Source organism: Gopherus flavomarginatus, chromosome 1 (genome assembly GCF_025201925.1).
Source record: "Gopherus flavomarginatus isolate rGopFla2 chromosome 1, rGopFla2.mat.asm, whole genome shotgun sequence".
NCBI classification, from domain to species: Eukaryota; Metazoa; Chordata; order Testudines; family Testudinidae; genus Gopherus; species Gopherus flavomarginatus.
The window spans coordinates 21975392-22002161 of record NC_066617.1 but is presented as its reverse complement, the minus strand read 5'-3'; the positions used below and the strand labels follow the sequence as shown (position 1 = coordinate 22002161).

Sequence of the window (26770 nt, the reverse complement as noted above, 5' to 3'; positions counted from 1 at the left end):
GCATGCGTGAGCTGCAATTTTTCAAAGGCGAGATCTGAGCAGATTTTCATAGGTGTGATAGCCTGTCCCTTTACATGTTTGAGCACTCCCCTTCTCCCTAGTGCAAAGCCTCACTTTCATGTTGGTTTCTGATTTGCAGCCAGGACAAAAAAGCCACCACACAGCAGGGAGATGTGTTCCTATTAGCTCCCTCTGTGTCTATTTACTTCTCTGCAGAACAGAACAATGGGGGTAGCAAAAGATATATCCTGAAACAAAAGCCACCCCCCTGCCAAATTTCAAGTCCCTGCTGCAAAGCACAGGGGCACTAGATCTTTTCAAAGGAAAGGTCATCATAATTTTTTAATATGGGCAAAACAATATATTTTCTGTAGCCTCTTTCTTGGAAAGAGCTCAGCTGTGTGGGCTGACATTTTTCAAACCAATTCAGGCTGAAGCAGACACCCTGCATGGAATATTGCAACCCAAAATGGTTAAAGTTTGGCAGTTATAAGTAACTACAGGTTGGGCAACCATAATAATAGTAGGTGGTGCCATCAGTCCTGCCTATATTAAAGAGACATTATTTTTAGATGAGGTGTTTCCAGAAGAACATTAGGGTTAACAGGTAATGAAAATTAAGACAAGACATACCATATTCTGTTGCCAACTCTTGCACCAACCCAATGAGCTAGCTGGACACACCACAGAAAGCGGAGTTCACAGTCCCTCTGACATGCTGAGCAGCAGGGAGAGGGACTGTGCCTCCTGGTGCAGCTTCACACAAGCTTTGGTGTGTGCCAGATTGTAAATTAAACAAGCCGACTCCAGTGCGTTATGCTTCATATCTATCGCTTTGAGCTTCGGTATATTACTTCTAATAAATGATAACAACACCTGGCTGTTAAGTAGCATTTTTCATCTGAAGATCTCAAAGTGCTCTGCAGAGCTGAGTAAATATTATCCCCTTTTAGCAACTGGGGAAATAGAGACTATGCAACTTGCAGAATCTGTGTCCATGAGTCAGAGGCATAGCTGTGAATGGTACCCAAACCTTCTGACTCAGTCTTGTGATTCACTCACCTTCAGGACCATCCTTCCCCTAAAGACATGACATTAGGTACACTGAATTCAACCTACTAAAAGACAGCAAGAGAGTGGAGAGAACTGTGCTATTTCCTTTGCAATCTTATTTTCTCAGTAACCTGTTAGGCAAGTCACTGGGAATGGGAGATTGATCTCTAATTCCCACAGCACAGCCTGGAAGACATATAAAATTATGTTGTAATAAGATGCAGAATTACCTGAAGAGAATGCCCAGCAGGACTCAGACTAAATCTAAACGTCTCGTTAAATGAAGGCTCTCGGTCATGTCTGCACACTCTGGTTTTCTTCTTAATTACTCTCTTTTGGGTAGCGATATTGACAACATACAGCTTCACATACAGATCTGTGGAAGAATAATTCAACCTATGATACAGGCGCTCTTAAGGTGTCATTGTCACTAATGATTTCAATGGATGAGATGCACAGAGACAAAATACACCTCTCTATACCATGGAGTCATATCCTGCTGTCTTTTACACCAGAGTGAACCTGGAGTTACTCCACTGAAGCCAAGGGAGTTGCTCTGGATTTACATTGGTATCACTGACCGCAAAACCAGTCTTGATGTCTTTATGACTCTGTCAAAATATTATTGCTGGTAGGAATTTTTCATCTGAAATATTTTTTCAATGAAAAGCACCTTTTTTTTGTCAAAACAGAAATTTCCACCAGAAATGTCTGGTTTTTGTGAAAACACAAAACTGAAAAATGTTCATTTTTCATGCAACAATAAATGGAAACATTTTGAATTCAACATAAATGCAAAAAACATTTGAAAAAAAATTTCAACAAACACATTTTGATTTTCATCAAAAATGTTCACAGGAACAAAAAAACATTTCCCTGACAGTGCTACAGACTATGTCATTTTGCTTAATAAACAAAATGATTTCCCTATGGTAATAATATCATTAAATGTCAGAGTCAGTGTCCTGCTTGATGCTCATTACTGTATTATAATGCTGTTTCTGACTGGTACCTGGTAAGTGATCTGGAGATTTAAACTTGTAGGTGATATTTCTGCATTGAAGGATTTCAACGATTAGCTGTTCTCCATCAGTCTTCATTTCCTTCTTTAATGCAATCTTGATTTCACCCATCACCTGGGTTTTACCTGGAAAGCAGAAAAACAAAACCCATTATAGTGAAAGGAAACTGAGGGGGGCTATTGGTACCATACTTAGGAAGGAGATTGTTTTTATACAGCACCTCTCACTGTAACAAATGAGAAAAGTATAACACGACTACATGAGCAAATGGGGCAGACATATGCAGTCAACAGTAGCACATACACAGACATCAGAACTTATTTGATTTAAGAAGCAAACAAGGGAATATTTTCTAAAGTGATTTAGGACCCTAAATCCCATTTTCAAAAGCGACAGTCATTTGGGGCCAGATTTTCAAAGGTGTTGAAGTAAGTAATAGGTGTCTAATGGGACTTCCAAAAGGACACAGGTACCTAACGCACATGGGAATTATGCTCCTTGGAGTTTTAAACATTATGCTGGGTGTCTATCTGCATTTTAGACACCTAAATACTTTTGAAAATCCAGCCCGATCTGGTTAAGTATTGTTGAAAGTAAATGGGTTTAAGTTCCTAAGTCATTGAAATACTATTGAAAGTTTTAGGTCAGGACTCTGAATTTACCCCATTCAAAAAGAATAAGGGATATTATTCAGTGTACAATAAAGATTTATAAAAATCAAATAAGCATGTATGTGCAATTATTTTGAACTATCAAAAATTCCCTAAGAGCTCTCTGGACAGGACTACTCTATGTCAGACCATTACGTATGTATGTGGAGCGATGCAATTATATTCCCTTTAGACGATACGTGATATGGACCATATTTTCCCCAGATATTATGTGTGTGTACAGTGTGGGGGAGGGGCAAAAGAAAAGAGCATTCCTCCACCTTTGTGCAGCCTGCACATGGACTAGGCAGAATGGCAGGCCCACAGTACAGGCATTTCTCCCGGCTAGCTGCCCAGAGTGGAGGGGGATATGCTGCATTGCTTAAATAGACAGAGATGTATGAGTGCTCTCCTGTGCTCCTGGCAGAACATGTCCTGGCTCTGCAGCAACCCAAAGCGGGGATGGGCCTAGATTACCTCCATCTGCCACTTCGCTGGTGTAATGTAATGTTTCACCTTCCTCTTCACTTGGGGCCTGATCCAAAGCTCAGTGAAGTCCAGGGAAGTCTTTCATGTTTAACTCTTTGGTGCCAGCTGCCTGGGGTTTAATGCACTACCAGGAAATCCTAGCAGGTCGTGCCAAGGAGTTATCATAAAAAGTGATCTTGATGAATGGAAACAATTAACCATGTGCCTTTCAAATTGCTACAAAATCTTGCCTTTCTTGAAGCATCAAAATTCCCAAAGTAACTTTTAGATGCTACTTCCATGTCCCATGAATATATAATAGCACTTGAATAATTCCCATTACACAGCACCAATTGCTGGAGCACAGATTTCCATGAGAAAATCCTCACATACTGTATTGTTTTCCCCATTTAAATAAATTTGTACTGAGGTCATGGAAAGTAGTCAGCTAATTACAGAATGCCATCACCACAAACTGGACCTGGTAGCATCAGAGGATGAAATCCTCACTCAGCTGAAGGCTTCCCATTGACTTCAGTGGAGTCAAGATTTCACCCCTGGAGGGACAGAAGGGACTCGTATGTGAGCAGGTGAAACTACTATGAAGCCTGACAATCAGAAAACCTTCCACTGAGGGTCTGCTCCTGCTCTTAATCCACTAATGAGAGTTTTGCTTTGACTTACATTCCATCAGGCAGAGCACCCATTTTTTTTGCCAGACCCACTAACACAAAATATAGAGCTTGACTCTCTTCTCACTCAAAACCGGTCTAACCCTCTCAGTGTAATTACACCAACGTAAAGCACATGTGTGTGAAAGATCAGTGATGCCCATGGTGTTAGGATCTGTGACTGTGGCAGAAATGATTTACCAAGAGCCAAAACAGGTGAAGAGGAGGGTCAGATACGTTATTACCATTACCCCTAAGTCCGTTCCATCTGATGTGCCACTCAACCTCAGCGAGGTTGTTAAGATGGCAAGGGTATTATCCTGCAAAGTGCTGAGCAACCAATAGGAACTGACAGTATTCAGCACATTCCAGGCTTGGACCTCGAGTACTGAAAGACTCGGCAATAGAGATGAGGGGTAGAGCTGTGCCTTGTTCTGGAGATAGACTAGCAAAGGTGTTTATGAAGGCAGCACACATTTCAAAGCTACAGTTGCAAATCTACCACATGCTTTGCTAGTACTTTGGTCAATGTTGTTTTTGCATTGAATCCCATAATAATTAACTACGTGAAGCCAGTATAAACAGCTGTAGCAGAAACCTATGATTAGTTTCAGGCAATCTTTATTTAACCACCAGCCTTTCCTAGAACATCTGCCAAGCTTTTTATTTTATTACCCCCTCCATCCCTGTCCCTTTTACATTCATTTGCAACATTTGTTGAGGCAACATCTTTCCTGGCTGAGTCTGCTTCCTTGTTTTTTTCACTTACATGTCTTTTCAATATAATACAAAATCATCCAGCATGGAGAAATATTACATGGGATTCAGTGGACTAGAGAGAGAGAGAGAGATGCTTACAATATCTTACAGTGTGTCCCGTTTTATGATGCAGCACTTCAGTGTCTCAATATCTAGCATTTTACTGGAGATCAGTGTGTATTCCCCACTGATACTTTTCTGCTATAACAGCTACACGGGGAAAACATATTTCCTTAGGGAGGATACTTGAAACCTGATAGCCCTAAAGTATCTCCAAATTCATTTTCACTTCTCCCACTGTGCGAGACTGAAGATGTTTAACCTGACTCTTTGAGGGACTCTCTGGGCCCTTGCACCAGCCTCATGAAACATGGGACTGAAACACATTGTTGCTTTAAAGAACCAAAACTGTTTTAAAGACTCAGAATTTATCTCATTGCCTTCCACCTCTTTGGCTTCCTCTGTCCATTCTCTCCCTTCATCCAGCCTAGCATAAACACTCTGAATGGTATACAGACATATCCCACTTCCTCATTGGTTTGGGGGTTTGGTTCTCAAAATACAAACACATTTCAAGCAGGGCCATACTGACGGGGTAGTCACTATATAACTGCCTAGGACTGTTCAGGAGAGTTCATAGTTGGTGAAGACTGAGCACCTCTTTAAAAATGGGCTTGGCTTTACCTATTTTGAGATGGTTTAAAATTCATTCTCCTGGGTCTTTATGGCTGATCTTGGAGTACGAGGATTGGACCTTCATTGCACAGTTGATCATACATTGATGGTTTATCCAGAACAAATCCAAACCTTGTGCACTTGTCCTCTCCTGATATAAGACTGCTTTTGTACGTTATTTAAATCTTACCTAGTTGCTGAAAACATATTTACTCAGGTGCAAGAATAGGGTAACGGGTATGTCTAGCTGATTAAAACTACCTTAGAACTGTGTTAGCAAGAACAATGTAATTAGAGTCTTTAAAAAATATAGCTATGATTAAGTATTTAATGAGTTTCTACAAGACAGGATAATTATTGCTTATTATTAGGCCATCAGACTTATTAAGTATCCGTTAGCAATTAAGAACTACTTGATAAAATAATTTGCTAAAAACTATTTTCTTAAATGGTAAGCTTAAGAAGTTGAGATGTGGTATAAACTTAATTTTTTCTAGTGCCAGTGATACAAACCCTTATTCATATATAACTATGAACCTCCATATTGCTGGAAAATTGGATAACTAGAGAGTTTATTTATTAATTAATTTATCTGCAGTTATTGTGAAAATTTACTGCATTTATAAATCATGGGGCTTTGTCTCAGCTCTGCGAAGCTGGAAGTATTTGTAATGTCATTTTGCAGTGTTTTTTAAGTTAATTATTAATAGCACCAGAACCCTCAGCTACCCTCTTTCGAGGGTTATGTCTGTATTCATAAGGCATGGATTTCACCCTTTATCTTATTTTTAATCAGATACCTGCTATCAGTCAGAGCTTGTCCTAGGACGGAGTGACCCTTTGGTTGAAGCACCATTCAAGTAGTAAAACCATTGACTGTGGGATCAGTGACAAAGTCATTAGGGCAAAACTGTTCAGATGAATAGTTTATTTGCTGAAAATGCTGTTTCAGTCGGCCCACAAATGCTTGCGAATTTGACACGAATATTTTTGGCCATCCACAGAATGCCCAGCGGAGGAGGAGATGGTGAGGGTGATGCCGCTGGCCCCACTCCCTGACCTATATCCCAATAGTTAGGACACTCCTCTGGGATGTGGGAGACCCAGGTCTGAATTCCCACTCTGGAACAGACCTGAAATGGCCTTTTTTCAATTCACAGAAAATTCTAAAGCTTTTGACCAGAATCATTTTTTTAATATTTTTTTGTAGCTACCACTGAACCAAACAATCAGTTATGAGCTCAGCTTGTGTCATTCTTCTTCTTCTTTTTTTTACAGCCCAGTTCAGGAAAACTGGTGAGGATGCACAGAATTTTAATCTCGTTAGGGCAGAGACTACTTTTTGTTCTGTGTTTATACAGCACTTAGCACAATGGTCCGTGATTGGGGCTCCTAGGTGCTACCACAATGCAAATAATAAATAAATAAAAATAAAATAACAGACTGAAGACTCCTGCTGGAAAAGAGGCAAAATGACAACCCCTTCCCACTGTTTCTTAGTGTTCCTAGATCAGCTTGTAAGGCCGACACTGCTTCCAACATACATAGGAAATACGCAGCTCACAGAGACTATGTTCCTCAACATGAGAGAGGTAGAACCACAGAATACCTCCTCCTGCCCCCTTCCAAATGAACTGGCCTCTTGAATTGGTGCTTTCTGCCACATTACACTTTATTTTTTACATCCCAAATCCTCTCCCTGGCATCCAACCAAGTATCTCATCTGTGTGCTGGAAAATTAGGCAGGAGGAACGAGGGGACCTCGCCAGGCACATGGTGACAACAGAGTTTCTCTGTGACTGCAGCCTGCTGACTACAGTGCTCCCTACCCCACTGTATGTGTTGATGGGGAGAAACCATGTAGCAGTGGATTATTTACCCCGCTCCCCGTTTCTCCCACTGAGCATGTTCAGGGAGATGGTGCCTGCACTGCACAAAGAATACATACCCCTTGAATCCTGCCAACAGATGGCATTGTTCCAATATAATGAAGCCTTCCAAACTTACAGAGGAATGGGCATGATTTATCTCCTTAATGAACATTCAGAATGCCAAACTCAAGACCAGATTATCCTACATGGAAGTATATATACATAAGGGAAGAGACAGCTGGGTAAATAACAAGAAAAACCTTATAGATTTTAATTTAGATGGTGTACCAGGCTTCTGGTATACATGTTCTGTATTGGATGAATGTTCTGCATTACGGTAAATCAAGTTAATTCCTTGTCTTCTAATTGGTCCTAAAACTAATTTTAAGTATGCTCTGAAGACTTGCTATTTTTGACTGTAAATGTTACATTGCTCATCCTGAAATTATAAATGACACTCAATACAATTTCCATAATCTTGCAATGTACAGCATAAGATGAAGAGATGTGTGGTAATTATCACAGTGTCTTTACAGGCATAAGAACTGAAATAAAGACTTCCTTTGTTGGCATCTAATTCCATTTCTTTAGTTCTTTATCTGTTTTGATACCCTAAGGGATTGAATTAATGAGCTGTGGGAACTGCACAAAGTTAATTGATGGAATATTGACATTTCTTTTCTGATATTTCCTTTACTTTTGTCACACAGATACCTAGTGATGTGGACATGGAACAGTTATAATGATTTCTAGCATAGTATAATGAGACAGGATGCATTCTGGGACTAAGCATTGTGCATGCAGTTAGGCATTTGTATCGCTTAACCTAGCATGCTCTTTGGTTCAGCTAAATTAGAATAAGAAAGTCCAACTGTCTCCCTCCCTGCTACTTAGAAAAATGCTAGAATTGGTAGCATTATGGCATTACAGCATTAACATTGCAAAAGGGTATTAAAGTCTGGATGCATGAATGAGTACCCAGAACTCCTGAGGTCTGTCCCCAGATCCCGGCCCAAAATTGATTCTCTGTGGCTTTGGAAAAGCCAGTTTAGTGCTTTACCTCACCTCTAATATGGGGATAATACTTACCTATCTAGCCATGAATCCTACCTGTTTGGATTCATTATATAGCACCAGATACACAGGAAAGAAAGGTGCTTCTCTCCCCCTTGTGTATTCCATGTGAGGAGCAGCAGAATTACAGCCTTTGTGCCATCTTGGGAATGCCTAATACCCCAAAGAGGGTGGAGAGAGGAGCTAGCGCCATGCCTGTGTCCTCCTCCACCATGCACTGACCAGTGGAACTAGCTGGTCACACATAGGGCTATAAGCTTTTTTCCACCAAAGGATGCAGCGGCAGTTGCATAGCCTCTGCTGACTGCCTTCTGTGTCTTCATCCCTCCTTCTTGCCCCAAAAGACAGCTGTACCATAATGGCCCACCACGGTAAATCAGCCTGAAGATGAATAGTGCTGTAAATGCTAAATATTTATTATTTAAATTTCAGCTGACTGATATTACCTCACCCATCACGGTATTAACTGGCATTTTGAAAATCATATGAGCCTATAATTTAAACCATATAAGAAAAACCCCGCAGCCCTTATGCAGGCAAAACTACCAGTCAATGGGAAGTGTTCCCTGTATACAGACAGCAGAAGTTGGCTCAACAATTTACTGTTTCTTTAAAAAAAAATCATTCCAGTTATTTGCAGTGGTCTCAGTTCATGTTCATAATGCATTTCATCCTGTCATGGTGACATGAGCCAGTTGCAGAGCTATTATGAAGTAATGATGGATGAACGTTATAAGGAATGTCTCAAACCCTTCATATGCCAGAGATTTTCTATTCTATTCTCACTGCTTTGAGATCTTCCCCTTCTCCTCTGTTCTTTGGGTCCTAGCCATCTCCCAAAGGAGTCACATCTTTCTCCTTTAGTACCTTCCCTGAAAACTCCTACAATCAGTTTGCAGCCTGGTTCCATCCCTTCCCTCTTCCTTTGTGAAAGTAACCAGTAGTTTGATTGACCCATCTACCACATCCTTGATGTCACTAACATTTTCCACCACCCACACTCCAAATCCAAATTAGTGCAAGGCCTATGTTTTCTGGTCCTTTTTCATGGCTCTTCTCTGAATTTGCTCCAATTTATCAACATCCTTCTTGAATTACAGACACCAGAATTGGACACAGTATTCCAGTACCAGTCGCACCAGTGCCAAATATAGACATAATGTAACCTTTCTGCTCCTACCTGAGAAGCCCCTGCTTAGGCAGCTGAGGATTACATTAGCCCTTTTGGCCATAGCATCACACTGGGAGTTCATGTTCAACTGATTATCCACCATGATGCACAACTCCTTGTCAGAGTTATTGCTTCCCAAGACAGAATCCCCCATCGTGTACATATGGCCTACCTTCTTTTTTCCTTGATGTATACATTTATATCTAGCTATAGTAAAGTGTGTTTTGTTTGTTTGTACCCAGTTTACCAAGCAATCCCTGTTTTATGCGTGACCTGTCCTCTTCATTATTTACCACTCCCTCAATTTTTGTGCAAACATTATCAGTGATGATTTTATGTTTTCTTCCAGATCGCTGAGAAAAATGTTAAATTAGGGCCAAGAACCAATCCCTGCAGGACCCTACTAGAAACATGCCTGCTCAATTAGGATTCCCCATTTACAATTACATTTTGAAATGATCAGTTATGCAGTTTTTAACACATTTCATGTGTACCGTGTTAATTTTATATCTTTCTAGCTTTTTAATCAACATCTTTTGTGGTACCAAGTCAAGTGCCTTACAGAAGCCTAAGTATATTATAACACTGTCACCTTTATTAGCTGGGATACATAGTAGCATATGTTGTAATATGCTATAGACCATTAAGGCCCAGTGTACATGCTGTGTGCTTGACATGAGTATGTGAGTTGTGTGTTGGTAACTGAAGATAGGATTTAAGGTTATGAGCAGTCAAGGACTGTCTGTGCAAAACAACTTTGTCATGTTCATAAGAGGAAATGGAATGTCTTGAATAATGGTGGCCTTCCCGGAGATGTTTTCCTGGAGTTATGGGTGAAAGACTTAGTAAACAGACAAAGAGCTGATGACATGACAGACTGGTCTATAAATAGTTGCCTGACATATCCGAAATTTGAAGTCAGACATCAATCCAGAGCCCTGATAAAGAAGAGGTGTTCCACGCGGGGCTCCCCATGCCTTATGATTGGATCAGACTTTGACTGGCCACTGAAGGGAAGGCTTCCACCAGTGTTGCCCTTGCTGTGCCTCCAGGCACCTCCCCCAAAGCTCCCATTGGCCGCGGTTTCCCGTTCCCAGCCAATGGGAGCTGCGGGGGCGGTGCCTGGAGGCATGGGCCACAGGGAAGTGGTGCCGGCCACATCTGAGAGCAGCATGGTGCCGGGGGCAATCCCGTGGGCTAGATCCAAAGCCCCCAGGGGCTGGATCTGGCCTGCGGGCCGTAGTTTGCCCACTGCTGCTCTCGTCAATGCAGATTCATCCAATACTTCATTCCTGACATCTGTATTCTGACAACTCTAGCCCCTTTGGAATTCGACCACCATACTTTGGTTTGCAACTTTGCCCTGCTGACCTCTCTAGTGTGAAATTTGTTGCCTTTTTTACATCCATCTCAATTCATCCTTTGCCATTTTTAAGCAATATTTAAAAACATTCTGCTTTAAAATTTTATAGGAGATCAAAACTCCTGCTCTCTCATATGCAGACACTTTGGCTCCTCCTCTGCCTCAGCCATGTAACATCTTATTGTTTTCATAGTTTACAGTTGAGGGTTTTCATAAAAAACACTTACTGATATTGCATCTTCATTCATATTGTTATTATTTATTTGTACTTTGGTAGTGCCCAGGAGCCCCTGCCATGGACCAGGACCCCATGGTGCTAGGTGCTGTACTACACGGAACAAAATGACAGTACCAAAAAGTTCACAATATAAGTGTAAGAAAAGAGACATCAGGAAGATACAGACACAGAGAAGGAGCACAAGGACATAGTGAGATAATGCTGGTCAGCATGGTAGGCAGTGGTCTTTGTATTCCTTTATTGTATTTATCAGGGGGGCCCTACCAAATTCACGGTCCATTTTGGTAAACTTCATGATCATAGGATTTTAAAAAATCTTAAATTTCACAGTTTCAGATATTTAAATCTGAACTTTTACAGTGTTCTAACTATGGGGGTCCTGACCCAAAAGGAGGTTCTAGGGGATTGGGAGGGAGGTGTCACAAGGCTATTGTAAGTGTTGGCAGTACTGCGACCTCCCAATTTCTGTGCTTCACTGCCTTCAGAGCTTGGCTCCCAGCCAGCAACTGCACAGAAGTAAGGGTGATGATACCATACAATGCCACCCTTACTTCTGCACAGCTGCTGGTGGCAGTGCTACCTGCAGCCAAGGGAGGTTCCCAGAGGTGGGACTGACCTGGCCCCAGGAGTGGTCCGTGCAGGGGAAGAGGAAGTCCCATCCCTCCCCAGCCCAATCAGGACTAGCAGCTGGAGCCCAGTGGATGGCAGGAGCTCCTGACTGGGGCACTCCCAGCCCTGCCCCATCCCAGCTCCAGGCCTTGGCTCTGTGTGTGTGTGTGTGTGTGTGTGTGTGTGTGTGTGTGTGTGTGTGTGTGTGTGTGTGTGTGTGTGTGTGTGTGTGTGTGTGACAACAGCACCCCCCTGACCACGGCACACTGGGCAGTCACCCACGTAAGCACCCATAAGGCCGGACATGCCCCCCCACCTCCCCCAGGTGGCCACTCCTCCCATACCATGCTACCCTCACTTCTGCATTGCTGGTGGTGGTGGCACTACCTTCAGAACTGGTGCCAGCAGCTGCTACTCTTCAGCCACCCAGCTCTGAATGCACTGCAACCCCCCTACAATAGCCAGGTTTCACAGGGGAGACCAGATTTCACAGTTCGTGATGCGTTTTTCATGGCTGTGAATTTGGTAGAGCCCCATTTATCAGGAGTCATGGAGCTGTGTCCAAAGTGCTGGGGAAGGTGGTTTAGAAATACAATTATTAGCTTTAGTATTATTACCAAAAATCATACTCTGCAGAGCTACTGGGAAATAACAATTCATCCGTGACCTATCTCCATGAAATATACTTTATGTTTTATTCTGCAGCAATTTAGAAACACTTTCCCCAAAGCAATCAACATACGTCCATCCTTGTACTAATAGCCATTCCATTAGTTGCTATTTCTTCCCCAGAGCACTGAGCTGAAGAATTTGCAGCAGGATTATCACAGGAATATTAATACTAGCAGTAGATTAGCAGAAAATTCCTACATGAGATAGTACTAAACTTTCTGAAAACTAAAATTCATGTAAACAATATGAACTTGCAAAATGTTCAATCTTCAACACTAAGGCATGACAACTGTCATCTTGCCCAGCATGGAGAATCTCCACAGCTAAAAGCCTGAGTCTCTCTACAGCTTGAACTAAAGGACCTGTGGTCAGAGTTACAAAGGGTTTTAGGCACCTAGAAATGAAAATTGGTGCCTGGTGGGGTTTATAAAAGATCCTAAGCAGGTTAGGCATCTGAAAGTGAAGAGACAGGTCAGAGCAAGAGCAGGAACACTGAGGTGGGTGACTCAGGAAGACCAGATTTTCTTAGATCACATCTTGTGATAAAATAAGAGCTGCTTTTAACGTGTATTCTGTTTGGAAATGTATTTGTCAATCTTAAGAATATAGTCTTGCTTCTATTCACTAGAGACTAGTGAAACTTTCATTGACTTAGCCCAGGGAGTACCATTAGGTGCTAAGTCTAAAGCAAAATGATAAAAAACCTTAAACAGGTTCACACCATGATTTTTTAAAGTCATTCTCCTTCAACTTCAGATATAAGAAGGCATGTTTATTTGATTTTTGCCATCATAGACTGGTAGAGATTGGCTTTGATGTTGGCTAAATCAGTGTTGAAATTTCTGTATGGAGAGCAAATAGGTTTCTGTGCCAGACATGGTCCCAATGAAAAGGGAAAGTATTCTGACCCGGTAGATTGCATGGATGTGTTAAACCAATTAAAATAAAGGGTAGTAAGGGAATAAAGCCAGAAGAACTAATTTGATGGGAGACTGGCAACTGTATAGATTTTGTAGGAATCAGTGCATGCATTTGAGAAGTAGGAAAGTTAATGAGACTATTAAACAGAAAGGGGGCAGTCCCATACCTGTGACAACAGTATGAAACACTGCAGAGCACATAGTGCTGGCTGCCAATGTATCCCAGCATGTAGGCCCCCCAAGTGGCAAATGTCCATCTTCTGGCCCAAAGCCAGCCAGAGCAGCCCCCAGGTGGTCACCACTGATGGTGGTTGGGATGTCTGGGAAATGCAAATCCTGGATGACCTTTCCATTTGGCAAGCCCCAGGATGAGGCTGGGGATGGAAAATCTATTTGTCTTCCTCTGAGTTTGAATTCTCCCATCCTTTTCTCAGAGTAGAGCTGCTCCCCCTGATGGGGAAAAAGAACATTTCCATCTACCTGCACCAGTGAGTGTGTATGATAAATGTATTTCCTATGACTCGATCTCAATTCTGGCATCTGATTGACCTGTGTAATTGATTCAGAGAGGCCATGTGTACTCCACAATAAGGAAACCTTCTCTGAAACAAAAAGTACTGGGTAAGTCTCCTGCTACAATGCCAGGCTCGCAGAATTTCAGCCAACTACATTATCTAAAGGAAGGTGAATCTCAAACTCCATTTATCACAAAGAGCTACGGTGATAATCTCATTTAATACCTTGGTTGGAGTCAAATCCAAACTTCCTTGCAGTCTCAGAATATTTTAAATAGTTGTTGCCAGTTTTGTTTGGCATTGAAATGTCTCACTAAGATATATTTAACAGCTCTACAGAACACAGCTAAGACATGCAGGTTTATGGATTTGTTGTCTACCATACAGCTAGGCTGTAGACTAACAAGCTGCCCTGAGTTCATGGCAACACATAACTGCACCACCTTAGCAGCTAACCAGAGAACAAATTGTACCTCACAGTCATAATCCTTCCCCAGTTTCCACTTTGCTCTGAAGAGGGAGTAAGGCCCATATTCTCAAATGTATTCAGGCACCTGAAGATGGAGATAAGCACCACGTGGGATTTTCAAAAGCACCAAAATGAGTCAACCTATGGGAGTTAGGTGCCTAATTCACTTTGGTGCTTTTGAAAATCCCATTTAGGTTTTATCTTCTCTTTAGGGACCTAAATATTTTGAGGATCTGTCCCCTCATGCTCTAATATGAACTATTCTGGTAACATCTACTGTATACTTCCATCAAATTTCAAGACACACAAGCTTAGATTTAGAGTCTCAATGAATTTCTTAAAATAGCTTTATAATTTTCCATATCTTAATCACAGCAAGCTAAATGCTGATGAATATTGCACTGTGATAGTCTGATTAAGCTTGGTTCAATCTTCTCATTACTTTCACATCACCTTATATAAAGGGATATATCAGAGTCTCCAGATACAGCCCCATAAATGATTGTCTGCATCAGCTCAGCTAAAATGAATTCTGATGATGGAAGGCACACATTACCCTGGCTTTTCTATGGGCAGTAGCTCAAATAAGGAGGAAACCATTTAATGTCATATATACACTGCTACCCAAACCCTGATTAATATAATGCACATTAAGCCTTAGGATGGTCCCATTCTATTACAGTTTTACTAAAGCTATGCACACACTGCAGCTTACGACAGTGTAAGTTATGTCTCTCAGGGTTGTGACTAAGGCTATGGATACAATTCATAGCTTATAGCTGCTAGTGCAGACACTCTAAGATGATGGGAGAGAGCTCTCCCCTCAGCTTAAATACTCCAGCCCCCATGAGCGGTGGTAGCTCTGTCAGTGGGAGAAACTCTCCTGCCGACATAGCATTGTCTATACTGGCACTCAGGTTGGTGTAACTTATGTCACTCAGGGGTGTGGCTTATTCAGCATTGGTGTAGCTGCACTGCCGTCAGCTCTGCAGTGTAGCTGTAGCCTAAGAAAACACTGTTTTGCTAGAGAAAGAGCAAATCTGCAAGCTCCCATTAAAAACCCGCATTTGCTATAACTTCACTACAAAAAGATAATCATCTTGGTCTAATATAGAATCAGCGTTCGGTGAAAGTAGGACAAGCGAGTCTTCAAGCTCTTTTTCCATTCTCTTATATAATGAAGAGTACACAAAGTGTTTCTTACTTATACAATAGGGAGACGACAGCTATAGAGAAACTGCTTAGAAACTTGCTCAGTGTATGATCATTTGAAAATCTGTTTTCCTCCTTTCTCCAACCAAGCAAATTTCTCATTCCTTTTCACCTTCATTGCAAGTTTATCCATAAGTGTAACTGCAATTCTGACTGTCAAACCCATTCCTGAGTCAGATTTTGCTGTCTTGGCCAAAATAATGCAGGATCCTGATCTCAGTGGCGAAGGAAAGGCATGAACAAAGATTTGAATTTCTTCAGCAGCCTATAGCGAATTTGGTTACTCTCTTTGCTCATAGCAACTACTGAACTCCCAGGAATTTACACATTCTGGTTTAACTACTGGAAATCTGAACAAATGAATTAATATCAATCTGGTTTATATTATAGTACAAAGAGAGCACAATGGACCTGAACCTAAGATGACGGAAGTCAATGCAAAGACTTTTATTAAATTCAGTGAGCTTTGGATCAGGGCCAACATTACCACTTTAGTATAAGGCAGAAAATAGAGAGTAGATATTGGGTTAGTCTGCCAAAGAAATTGGTAGAAAGCCCATTGCTTCAGATGCTTAAAACTAGAGTAGAAAAAGCACTAGACAATAAATTGTAGGAAAGAGATCTGGCAAATTGGGTTTATCCATCCCCCAACTCTGTGGAGCCAAAGAGAAGAGAATAGAATTAATTGGATAGTGTATTCTGTAGGTGGAAATATTTAAAAAAAAACAAAAACAAAACACAAAAAACCACCCAGCTGGAAGCCTGGACACCTACATTTATGTAATGTGGAATACACTGTTATATGATGAGAACAACATAAGTGCTATAGTGTAAAACACAAAGTGGGGGGGTGAAAGATACCAAGCAGATTGCCTTAGCATTAGATTGAAAACCCAATCCCTGTGATCACTACTGCCATTAGAGAGAAATTCCAGTTTAGGAAATTTCATACTTTATCCACTTGGGAGATCAAAGAGAGAAAAAGACAAAATGTACTTACATAATCACAGCCAGCCCTGCCTGTCCACAAAAACAAAACGAGGTGTATCATACTGACATTCGCAAAGAGCTCTGTGCTACACAACACTGAAATCCTCCCCACCCCTTGCTTCATCATAGAGATGATTTTAAAGTGACATCAGCACTGTGTGGTCAAATTTCATTTGTCTCCAATCATGTTTAGGTATGAACTGACGAAAATACTGAGGCCAAGATCTTAAAAAGTGAATACTTAAAGCGAGACATCTAAATCCTTATTTAGGTAACTAGATAGATGGCCTGATTTTCAAAAGTGGTGACTCAGTGGGAGCTGCTGGGAGCGCAACACTTTCAATAGTCAGGTCACTTATTTAGACTCCTAAATATGGACTTAAGTGTCCAACTTTAAGCATCCACTTTTGAAAATCTTCGCAAATAAAACTATGTTGCAACACCACTGAGGTTTTCTGACTTAGCCATTTAAAGGCAAAGGAAGTCAGTATTTTTGATGCTTGCCCTCTGTCCTAAAACTCCTCATACTGTGCCTGTGCATTTCAGGGATTTGCCTAAAGTGTATGCATATTTGTATCTGTACTATCTGTGATACACTTTCATTTCAGTTAAACTGAAATGCCTGACTGTGCATGTGCTGCACGGAGAACACAGCATTGCTTGTATTTTGTATGCAGTGGAACAGATTGTTTCATTTCACACGTTATTCACAGCTCGAATTGCTACAGTCATTTAAAAAACCCGTACAAATGCACCTTACATATGTAGTCCTTTACAGCTTTTTGTTGTGGGAGGGTAAGGAGAAGAGAAAAGGAAGCATGAATGTATCTATAGGCATACACAAGCTAATGCAGTACTTTAGTATTATTAAATGACATGCACTAGGCACAGTTTCATTTCTTGTTAGCCACTGGGGGCCACAAGTTAAAGTTTTAAGAAGGAGACCGTAACTTTCCACCTTACTCTCAACTCCAAGAGGCTCAACATCTAAGGGCATAAAGTGGCCCTCAGATCTCTACATTAGTGGCCAGACTATTCAATAAAATGGAGGTGCTCTCTTGAAGTCGTGCCGACGCAGCTCTGGCGCTCTCATTTGGGATACGTACGACACAGTGTAGGGCACCGGAGCAGTTGCTGCTGCATGGAGCCCTCAAGTGAAAAACAGATTATGCTTTCAGAGTAACAGCTGTGTATAGCCCTTTATGAGTAGTCCCACTGACTTCAGTGGGATCTTCTGTGTTTGTACAGTACCTAGCACAAGGATCCTAGGCTAGGGCTCCTGGGCACTACTGTAATACAGACGAGTAAATAAATAGTCTGTAGAATCTGGTCCACAGAATAGACAGTTTAATGTATTGGTAAGAGCAGTAATAGATATGGATGAGTCTAGCAAAACTCTTCGTATTAGAAAAACATAATAGACTTCGAGAAATCTAAGTCTATCTTCCAGTGTTGCCGGTGTCATATTGTGGCTGGCTGTGGGACTTGTGGCAAAATTCTGCCCTCAGATGCACACATGCAATTACTAATGAGGTGCACCTATATGAGAGCATACTTTGGCCTGTAGTACAGGGAAGGAGAATCATGTTCCATTCATCACAATGAATGTGGATCCAACTCATCCCAAACTATAAATCTATTACTTCAAATTTTTCTCGGAAGGCATTACACTGAACAGAGAGTCAGTGGAGAATAGTCAATTTCTAGCAGAATACAGTAATGTCCACACTTTGTGATGATACACAGGAGAGGTTATTCACTGTTGTTGTGGATGTGCTTTCTAAAGTTGTTTCCATCTCTGCCCTGTTAAGTCTTTTCTGTATAGCTCCTTGTAAAAACTGCTTTAAGGTAGTTACCCTTCTGTCTGAAGTCTTCATGTTTTTAAATCAGTGCTTTTGAGTAACACATAATTTACATTTTGTCTCTCATTTGGCACTTACTAGCCCCATTATTTCTCATCTATGCACCACTGGTGCCATGTAGCTGCTATAATAGGTGCATCTAAATCTCAGATTTCATTGCACTTTTTAATACATTTATATGCATAAAGTCTACAGGGATATACTTGAACAAAAACATCTTGCATAAAAATTTAGACCATTAGGAAAAAATAAGGGGTCAGGGGAATAAAAAAAATAACCCAACAACAACGCTAGATCATACCTGTGCTGAAGACCTATGTATGAAAGAAAAATCTGAAGGGAAAAATAACAGTGGGTCTACATCTGATCTCACTTACACTGGTATAAATCTGGAGAGACTCCACTGAAGTGAATAGAGTTATACCAGTGAACACGTGTGATATCAGAATCAGGTCTAATATTGCAGATTGTAACATTTTGGTAGGTAGATAAAAAGTACCATACACCTGATTTCTACATGTCTAAAGTTACTATAAGCAAGATCACTTGATTTTTCCAGAGGCTGAAGTGAAGGTTACCAGTCTGTAGCTCCCCGGATTCTCCTTCTTCCCCTTTTTAAAGTTGAGCACCATATTTGCCTTTTTCCAATCATCTGGGACCTCCCTCATTTGCCATGAGTTTTCAAAGATAATGGCCAATGGCTTTGCAATCACATCAGCCAACTCCCTCAGCACCCTCAGATGCACTGGATCCAGTCTCATGGACTTGTGTATGTCCAGGTTTTCTAAATAGTCCTTAATTTGTTCTTTTACCACTGAGGGCTGCTCACCCCCTCCCCATACTCAGGAGCGCCGCCAGCTTTTTTGGCACCACAGCTGGCGGAAGGTCCCGTCCCCAAAATACCGCCCCCGACAGAGGCGACGGAAAGTCCCACCCCCAAAATACTGCTGACGACCGAGGCAGCCGAAGATCTGGCCACCCCTCCCACAAATGTTAGCACCATAGGCAACTGCCTAGGTCATTTAATGGGTTGTGCCGGTCCTGCCCATACTGTGCTGACCAGTGCAGCATTCTGAGAGCTGACTTTGTCTGTGAAGATTGAGGAAAAAAAAGCATTGAGTACTTCAGCTTTTTCCACATCATCTGTCACTAGGCTGCCTCCCCCATTCAGTAAGGGTCCAACACTTTCCCTGACCTTCTTCTTGTTGCTAAAATACCTGTAGAAACCCTTCTTGTTACCCTTCACATCCCTTGCTAGCTGCAACTCCAATTGTGCTTTGGCCTTCCTGATTACACCCTGGCATTCTTGAGAAATATTTGTATATTCTTCCCTAGTCATCTGTTCAAGTTTCCACTTCTTATAAGCTTCCTTTTTGTGTTTAAGCTCACCGAAGATTTCATTGTTAAGCCAAGCTGGTTGCCTGCCATATTTGCTATTCTTTCTGTACATCAGGATGGTTTGTTCCTGCGCCCTCAATAAGGCTTCTTTAAAATACAGCCAGCTCTCCTGGAATCCGTTCTCCCTCATATTAGCCCCCGAGGGAATCCTGCCCATCAGTTCCTTGCTTCACAGGGCCACCTTTATGGCTAACTATGAAAATAAAACAGATGAAAACTATCTGAAGAACATCAAATAACAATATCAAATTTAGATCAATCAGTTATAGTTTGACCTAAATTTAGACTTTTCCACCCTATCCACACACAGGAAGTGCACAAAAAACACTCAGATAAGAATAAATGCCTAAAGAAAGAAAAATGCTATATTCGATGCAATGAAATGATGAATATTTTATTCCATATGTATTTCACAATCCCTGAACTTTACAATAGCCTCAACCATTTCATTTTTTTTGTTATAAGATAATTACTCTTAAGATGACTTTCAAAATGTATTTCTAACATAAATTTTCAGTATTGTCTTATGTCTATCACATCACATGCACAATGAAAACCTTCAATTATGACTTCAGCTAAAACAGATCTCTTTTCTAGCAGTGCTGACTGCCTGTGACAGTATCATAATATGTATGTTAGTCAGTGGTATACCAAGTTAAAAATGCATAGACAGAAACATCTAACATGACCTGTCCTTAGATCTGTTCTGTAATATTTTGGTTTAAAACATAATTGAAGGTGGTCTTTCCAATGGCATGACTTCTTCAAAAGATACCTGTGCTATGTACTCTCATTTGTCCACCTCTAATCTCATCTGAATCTGATAAGTTTCTAATAATACATAATGAGGAGATTCGATTGTGGAGTGACCAGCCAGGAGAAAAGTGTAAAGTCTGACCTCTTTCAGGACACGTCGCAAGACCATCCTCTTTGACAAATAATTTTCCACTGTAACTGGCACAATGAAAATAGAATCATATCCAAGCAGAAACTTTTCATCTAAAGATGGGAGACAAGAGCCGAACATTCCCACACCTGGAAGCACTTAGGTCCATTTTTAAAGGTATTTAGATGCCTAAAGATGCACAAATAGGTGTCTATCTGCACCTTTAGGCAACTAAATACCTTTAATAATCTGGTCCTTAGATACTATGGTCATAGGTGCTGTAAAAAGTTGGAAAATAAGTTGTTTAACTTGTGTGCAATCCAAGACTCCGCATAGAAATGCCACTTCAAGCCTGGCTCAGTTCAGGAGACTCATTACTGCTCGAAGTAGACATGAACCATCTGGGCAATAATTTATGTTGCTGCGACAGCTCAGCAAATGCTTTAAACCTGTGACCTTCATCTCCAGCCGATGGGCCCAATCCTGTGAGCTGGTGTCTGCCTGCTGCAAGATGCTGAACATTTAACTTGCCCTTTTTAGTCACTAGTAGTGAAATACATATAGCATCTTGTATAGCAGATGCTTAGCAACCAGGGCCGGCTCCAGGCACCAGCGAAGGAAGCAGGTGCTTGGAGTGGCCAATGGAAAGGGGTGGCACATCCAGGTCTTCAGCGGCAATTTGGCCGCGGGTCCCTCAGTCCCTCTCTTCCTCTTAGAGCTACCACCAAAGTGCTGCCGAAGAGGAAGAGAGGGAGCGAAGGACCAGCAGCTGAATTGCCGCTGAAGAATGAAGTGGCACGATTGAGCTGATCGGCTTTATCTTTTTTTTTTTCCCCGCTTTGCCACTTGGGTGGCAAAAAAGCTGGAGCCAGCCCTGTTAGCAACATACCAAAGTAAAGGCACAGTACTTGAACCCCATGACCTATCAATCAGAGCATTTATCTGCTTAAATCAAAGAGCAGATTGAAACAAGAGTGCCTGAGAGGACCAAAGTCTTTGAATTAGTCCTCTTAATTTTCATCATGGCCACACATAACCAGCAATCACAATTGTCAGTTAATATTGAATGAAAGTGTCAGTGACACTTCTGATCATTATAAAATTGGTTTCTGACTGGCAAACACACACTTGACCTTACAAAGTAGTGCTGGCATTTATCCTTCATATAAATAACAGTAGAGGCATCAGTATGCATTTCAGCTCCTTCTCCAGCATCCCTGATTAATTCTTCATTTCATATACTGCCCTTTGTAAAAATTATTCAAAAGTTGTTAACCTTCTGTCTGAAGCCTTCACTTTTAAATCTGTGCTTTTGACTGAGAACGCATCATTTACATGCTGTCACCCATTTGCCACTTAGCCAGGTCATTATTTTTCATCTGTGGAATACAGTGCCCCATTAATGCTCTAATAGCTACACTGTACATTTAATTCATTTCACAGTATACTTAAAAAAAAATGTTTCTAGCTTAGTCAGTAGTTCACTTGAAAGTCTTTGTAATAGTGGTGGGATCCTGAAAGGTTTACATCCAGCCTGCTGGCACCCAGGTTATCTAGGAATGGCTATATCTTGCTTTAAACATAAGGATGAGCAAAGTGGTTTGGGAAAAGGTGGACACTCCCCCAAGTCCACTCCCATCTTTATCTAGAAAAAAACTGAAACCGAAATTTTTTTTGTTAACATTCTACAGCAAAAACTGTTTTAAAGCTATTTCCAGTGTTGGGCATGTCTGAAATCTTCCAAGAAACCCATTCTTGTGAGATTTCTAGCACAGTTTTGCAGACTTAAAATTATTTGGATAAACTACCAATAAACTTCTGTGCCTGAATTTCCATGAACACAACAACCCCTTTGCCCCACACTGGCAAGTAAAAGTTTCACTTTAAGGCTAAAAAAGAGCATAGTACAAATGAGAATCTGCCCCCTGAGCATTTTGCTTTTTATGCAAACTTGCACGGAGATGGAGAGCTAAGAAGGGTAGTTGAATAAAGAGACCATTTGGGTTTTTGTCTTTACATCATTAAATTTTTACTAGCTAAGGGCTCTGTTCCAAGATGCAGCACATGAGCTGGAATTTCCCCAGCTGGCTGCAACAGATAAACAATGTTACAGCTAGAGATGGATGAAACTCTTTTGTGAATTCAGGTTAAACTCGTGAATGGTATCAGACTGACCAAAATTGCATTTTTTGGGGCAAATAAACTATTTGTCCCAATATTTTTGCCCATCTCTAGCTGTAACATTGTGTATCTTCACTGTGTGAAGCCAGTAGGATGTTCTGTAGCTAGATAATCTTTTACACATCTTTCAGGTAAGGAAGAATCCAAATACAGAAGGTGGCAGTCAAGTACATCACTTAGATCTGCGAGACTATGGCCTTGATCTTGAAACTGCTTGCAGAGTTGCAGTGAAATATTGTGCATCTTATTTGCCACTTTAAATCTTAGGAGGAGCAAGATTAAGCGATGGTGCAATCCTCTGCATTGAGCAGCGATAAGTCTCAAGTGCCCTGCATGCTGATGCCCTACCCTCAAGAGGACAGGATCAAATAGAAGTGGGATGTGGAATAAGAATTCTGTGTCTAGGTAGCTAATGATCAGCATCACATCCCCTTAGGCTTAATTCCACCTAGTGAGCAGGAGAACTGGGTAAATCTCCAACAGCTCTCATTACTGGCTGGATCTTGCAAGGTGCTGAGAGTTCTGGGCCTGATCCAGTAAAGGTACTTAACTGTAAGGATGTGAAATCAATGGGATGACTCATGCTTAGAGTTAGTCACGTGGTCAAGCGCTTTGCTGGACTGGAGTCAGAGTGCTTAGTGCCTTGCAGGATCAAGATTTAATGCAGGATCATGTACACCTGTACACCCAGTACTGCCCAGCACACCTGATCTAGGAATCTAGAAGTCAATTGAAGGATTTCACTGGTAATCCATAACTTGAGTTCTTCTGCGATAATTAATATTAATTACGCTAAAAAAACCCTCTGTCCTAAATTAGGAAATGCCAAAATTAAGATTGCCTGTGCAACCTTAATTCGCCTCCCTTGGGGATATTCATTATAATTAATTACATGATCACATCCTATTTTTTCCACACAGCTATAAGCAGCTGAAAACGGGGTCTTATAAAAGAAAGTGTCAGGCAACCTCAATGGTAGACAGGGCTACCAGCTCCATCTATGGCAACAGATAAGACGGTTACTCACCTTTGTAACTGTTGTTCTTCGAGATGTGTTGCTCATATCCATTCCAGTTAGGTGTGCGCGCCGTGCGTGCATGCTCGTCGGAAGATTTTTACCCTAGCAACTCCAGTGGGTCGGCAGGTCGCCCCCTGGAGTGGCACTGCCATGGCGCTGGGTATATACCCCTGCCGACCCGTCCGCTCCTCAGTTCCTTCTTGCCGGCTACTCCGACAGTGGGGAAGGAGGGCGGGTGTGGAATGGATATGAGCAACACATCTCAAAGAACAACAGTTACAAAGGTGAGTAACTGTCTTTTCTTCTTCGAGTGCTTGCTCATATCCATTCCAGTTAGGTGATTCCCAAGCCTTACCTAGGCGGTGGGGTCGGAGTGAGATGTCGCAGAGTGCAATACGGCGGAGCCGAAGGCTGCGTCATCCCTAGACTGCTGAAGCAGGGCATAGTGGGAGGTGAAAGTGTGGACCGAGGACCAGGTCGCTGCACGGCAGATTTCATGAATGGGCACGTGCGCGAGGAAAGCAGCTGATGAAGCTTGAGCCCTGGTCGAGTGCGCAGTCACGTGGCCCGATGGGACGTGATCCAAGTCGTAACAGACACAGATGCACAACATTACCCAGGAGGAAATGCGCTGTGAGGAGACAGGAAGCCCCTTGATCCGCTCAGCCACCGCGACAAAGAGTTGGGGGGTTCTGCGGAATGGCTTAGTTCGTTCTATATAAAAAGCAAGTGCTCTACGAACGTCAAGGGAGTGTAGCTGCTGCTCCCTGAGAGAAGAATGCGGTTTTGGGAAGAAAACAGGGAGGAAGATCTCCTGGTTAACATGGAAGGCCGATACCATCTTGGGAAGAAAGGCCGGATGTGGTCGCAACTGCACCTCGTCTCTGTGGAACACCATATACTGGGGGTCCACTGTGAGGGCCCAAAGTTCTGAAACCCGTCTCGCGGACATGATGGACACCAAGAAAGTGGTTTTCCAAGAGAGGTAGAGGAGGGAGCACGTTGCTAATGGTTCAAACGGAGGGGACATAAGTCTGGCAAGAATCAGGTTAAGATCCCATGTTGGGGTAGGGTGGTGTAGCTGAGGGTAGAGGCGCTCTAGGCCCTTAAGGAACCTAGACACCATCGGGTGGCAAAACACCGAGTGGCCATCCTCTCATGGGTGGAATGTAGAGATGGCCGCCAAGTGGACCCTCAGAGATGATACTGCCAAGCCCTGTTGTTTGAGGGACCAGAGGTAATCCAAGATGTTAGATATGGATAGCTCGGCAGGAAGGAAGCTCCGCTCCACACAGCAGCACATGAAGCGCTTCCACTTGGCCAAATATGTAGCTCTAGTGGAAGGCTTCCTGCTACCCAGGAGTACCTGCTTCACCGGGGTGGAGCAACGCAGCTCAGAGCGAGTCAGCCACGCAGGAGCCACACCGTGAAGTGGAGTGACTGAAGGTCCAGGTGACGGAGCTTGCCGTGGTCCTGGGTAATCAGGTCCAGGTGAAGAGGCAGGGGAACAGGGTCGGCTATGGATAGGTCTAGCAGCATGGTGTGCCAGTGCTGCCGAGGCCACGCTGGAGCTATCATGATCAAGCAGGCTTTGTCCCTGCGCGCTTTCAGTAGGACCCTGTGGACGAGTGGAAACGGTGGAAAGGCATAGAGCAGGTGCGTCGTCCACGGCACAAGGAAGGAGTCCGCCATTGAACCCGGTGAGAGGCCTTGAAAGGAGCAGAACGCCTGGCATTTCCTGTTCCCGCGGGACGCAAAGAGGTCTATCTGGGGAAACCCCCACATCCGGAAGAGTGAAAGAGCAACGTCCGGGTGAAGTGACCATTCGTGGGACAGGAAGGATCTGCTGAGGAGAAAGGACGTGATGAGGTGTATGGAATGGGCTATGCAGAAGTCCCATAGTTGTAAGGTTTCCTGGCACAGGGGTGAAGATCTTGTGCCACCCTATTTGTTTATATAGTGCATGGCTGTTGTGTTGTCGGTGAATACCGATACACAACGGCCCTGCAAGTGTTGCCGGAATGTCTGAGAAGCGAGGCGGATCGCTCTCAGCTCTCGGATGTTGATGTGGAGGTCCAGCTCATGAGGTGACCAATGGCCTTGGGTGCGTAGGTGCCCGAGGTGAGCCCCCCAACCGAGGGACAATGCGTCCGTTGTCAGGGACACTGAGGGTTGGGGCGGGTGGAACGGGAGCCCCGCACACACCATGGCGAGATCTAGCCACCACTGGAAGGAGTCCAGCATGGTCGAGGGAATGGTGACGACTATGTCCATAGGATCTCTGGCTGGACGATATTGCGAGTTGAGCCAGGATTGGAGGGGCGGTAGGCGCAGTCTTGCGTAGTTTGTTACGAACGTGCAGGCTGCCATGTGGCCCAAGAGAGCGAGGCAAGTGCATACCGAAGTTAGCGGCGCCGCTTGCAGCCTCTGGATGATGGCCGTGAGAGCCTGGAACCGTGGCAGTGGTAGGCAGGCTTTGGCAAGAGTCGAGTCCAAGGTGGCACCAGTAAACTCTATCCTCTGAGTGGGGATTAGAGATGACTTTTCCACATTGATCATTAGATCTAGATGTAGGAAAAGGTTCTTGACAATGCGGACGTGACTGAGGACTCGCGTCTCGGAGGTCCCGCGGATAAGCCAGTCGCCTAGATACGGAAAGACGTGTATCCGACTGCGGCGATGGTGGGCGGCAACTACAGCCCATACATTTGGTGAATACCCTTGGGGCTGTAGAGAGGCCGAACGGGAGGACAGCGAACTGAAAATGCTGCCGGTTGACCACGAACCGGAGGAACCTCCTGTGAGGTGGAAAGATGGCTATGTGGAAGTAGGCATCTTGCATGTTGAGGGCGGCATACCAGTCTCCAGGATCCAGGGATGGGATAATGGTCCCCACGGATACCATACGGAACTTCAACTTTACCCTTTATATGTTGAGTTCCCGCAGATCGAGGATTGGTCTGAGACCTCCCTTCACCTTGGGGATCAGGAAGTAGTGGGAATAAAACCCCTTGCCCCGTTCA

The 26770-nt window shown here is 42.8% G+C and overlaps 1 protein-coding gene across 1 annotated transcript in view; it reads right to left on the bottom strand.

Moving 5' to 3' along the window:
* Positions 1–26770, bottom strand: part of PCLO (piccolo presynaptic cytomatrix protein) — a 544942-nt gene that overhangs the window by 6049 nt on the left and 512123 nt on the right. Inside the window, exons 24-25 of the mRNA XM_050937044.1 lie at positions 2066–2200; positions 1284–1429 (exon numbers count right to left, since the gene is read on the bottom strand). Of these exons, the coding sequence (XP_050793001.1) occupies positions 1284–1429; positions 2066–2200 (281 nt within the window). The remainder of the gene's footprint in view (positions 1–1283; positions 1430–2065; positions 2201–26770) is intronic.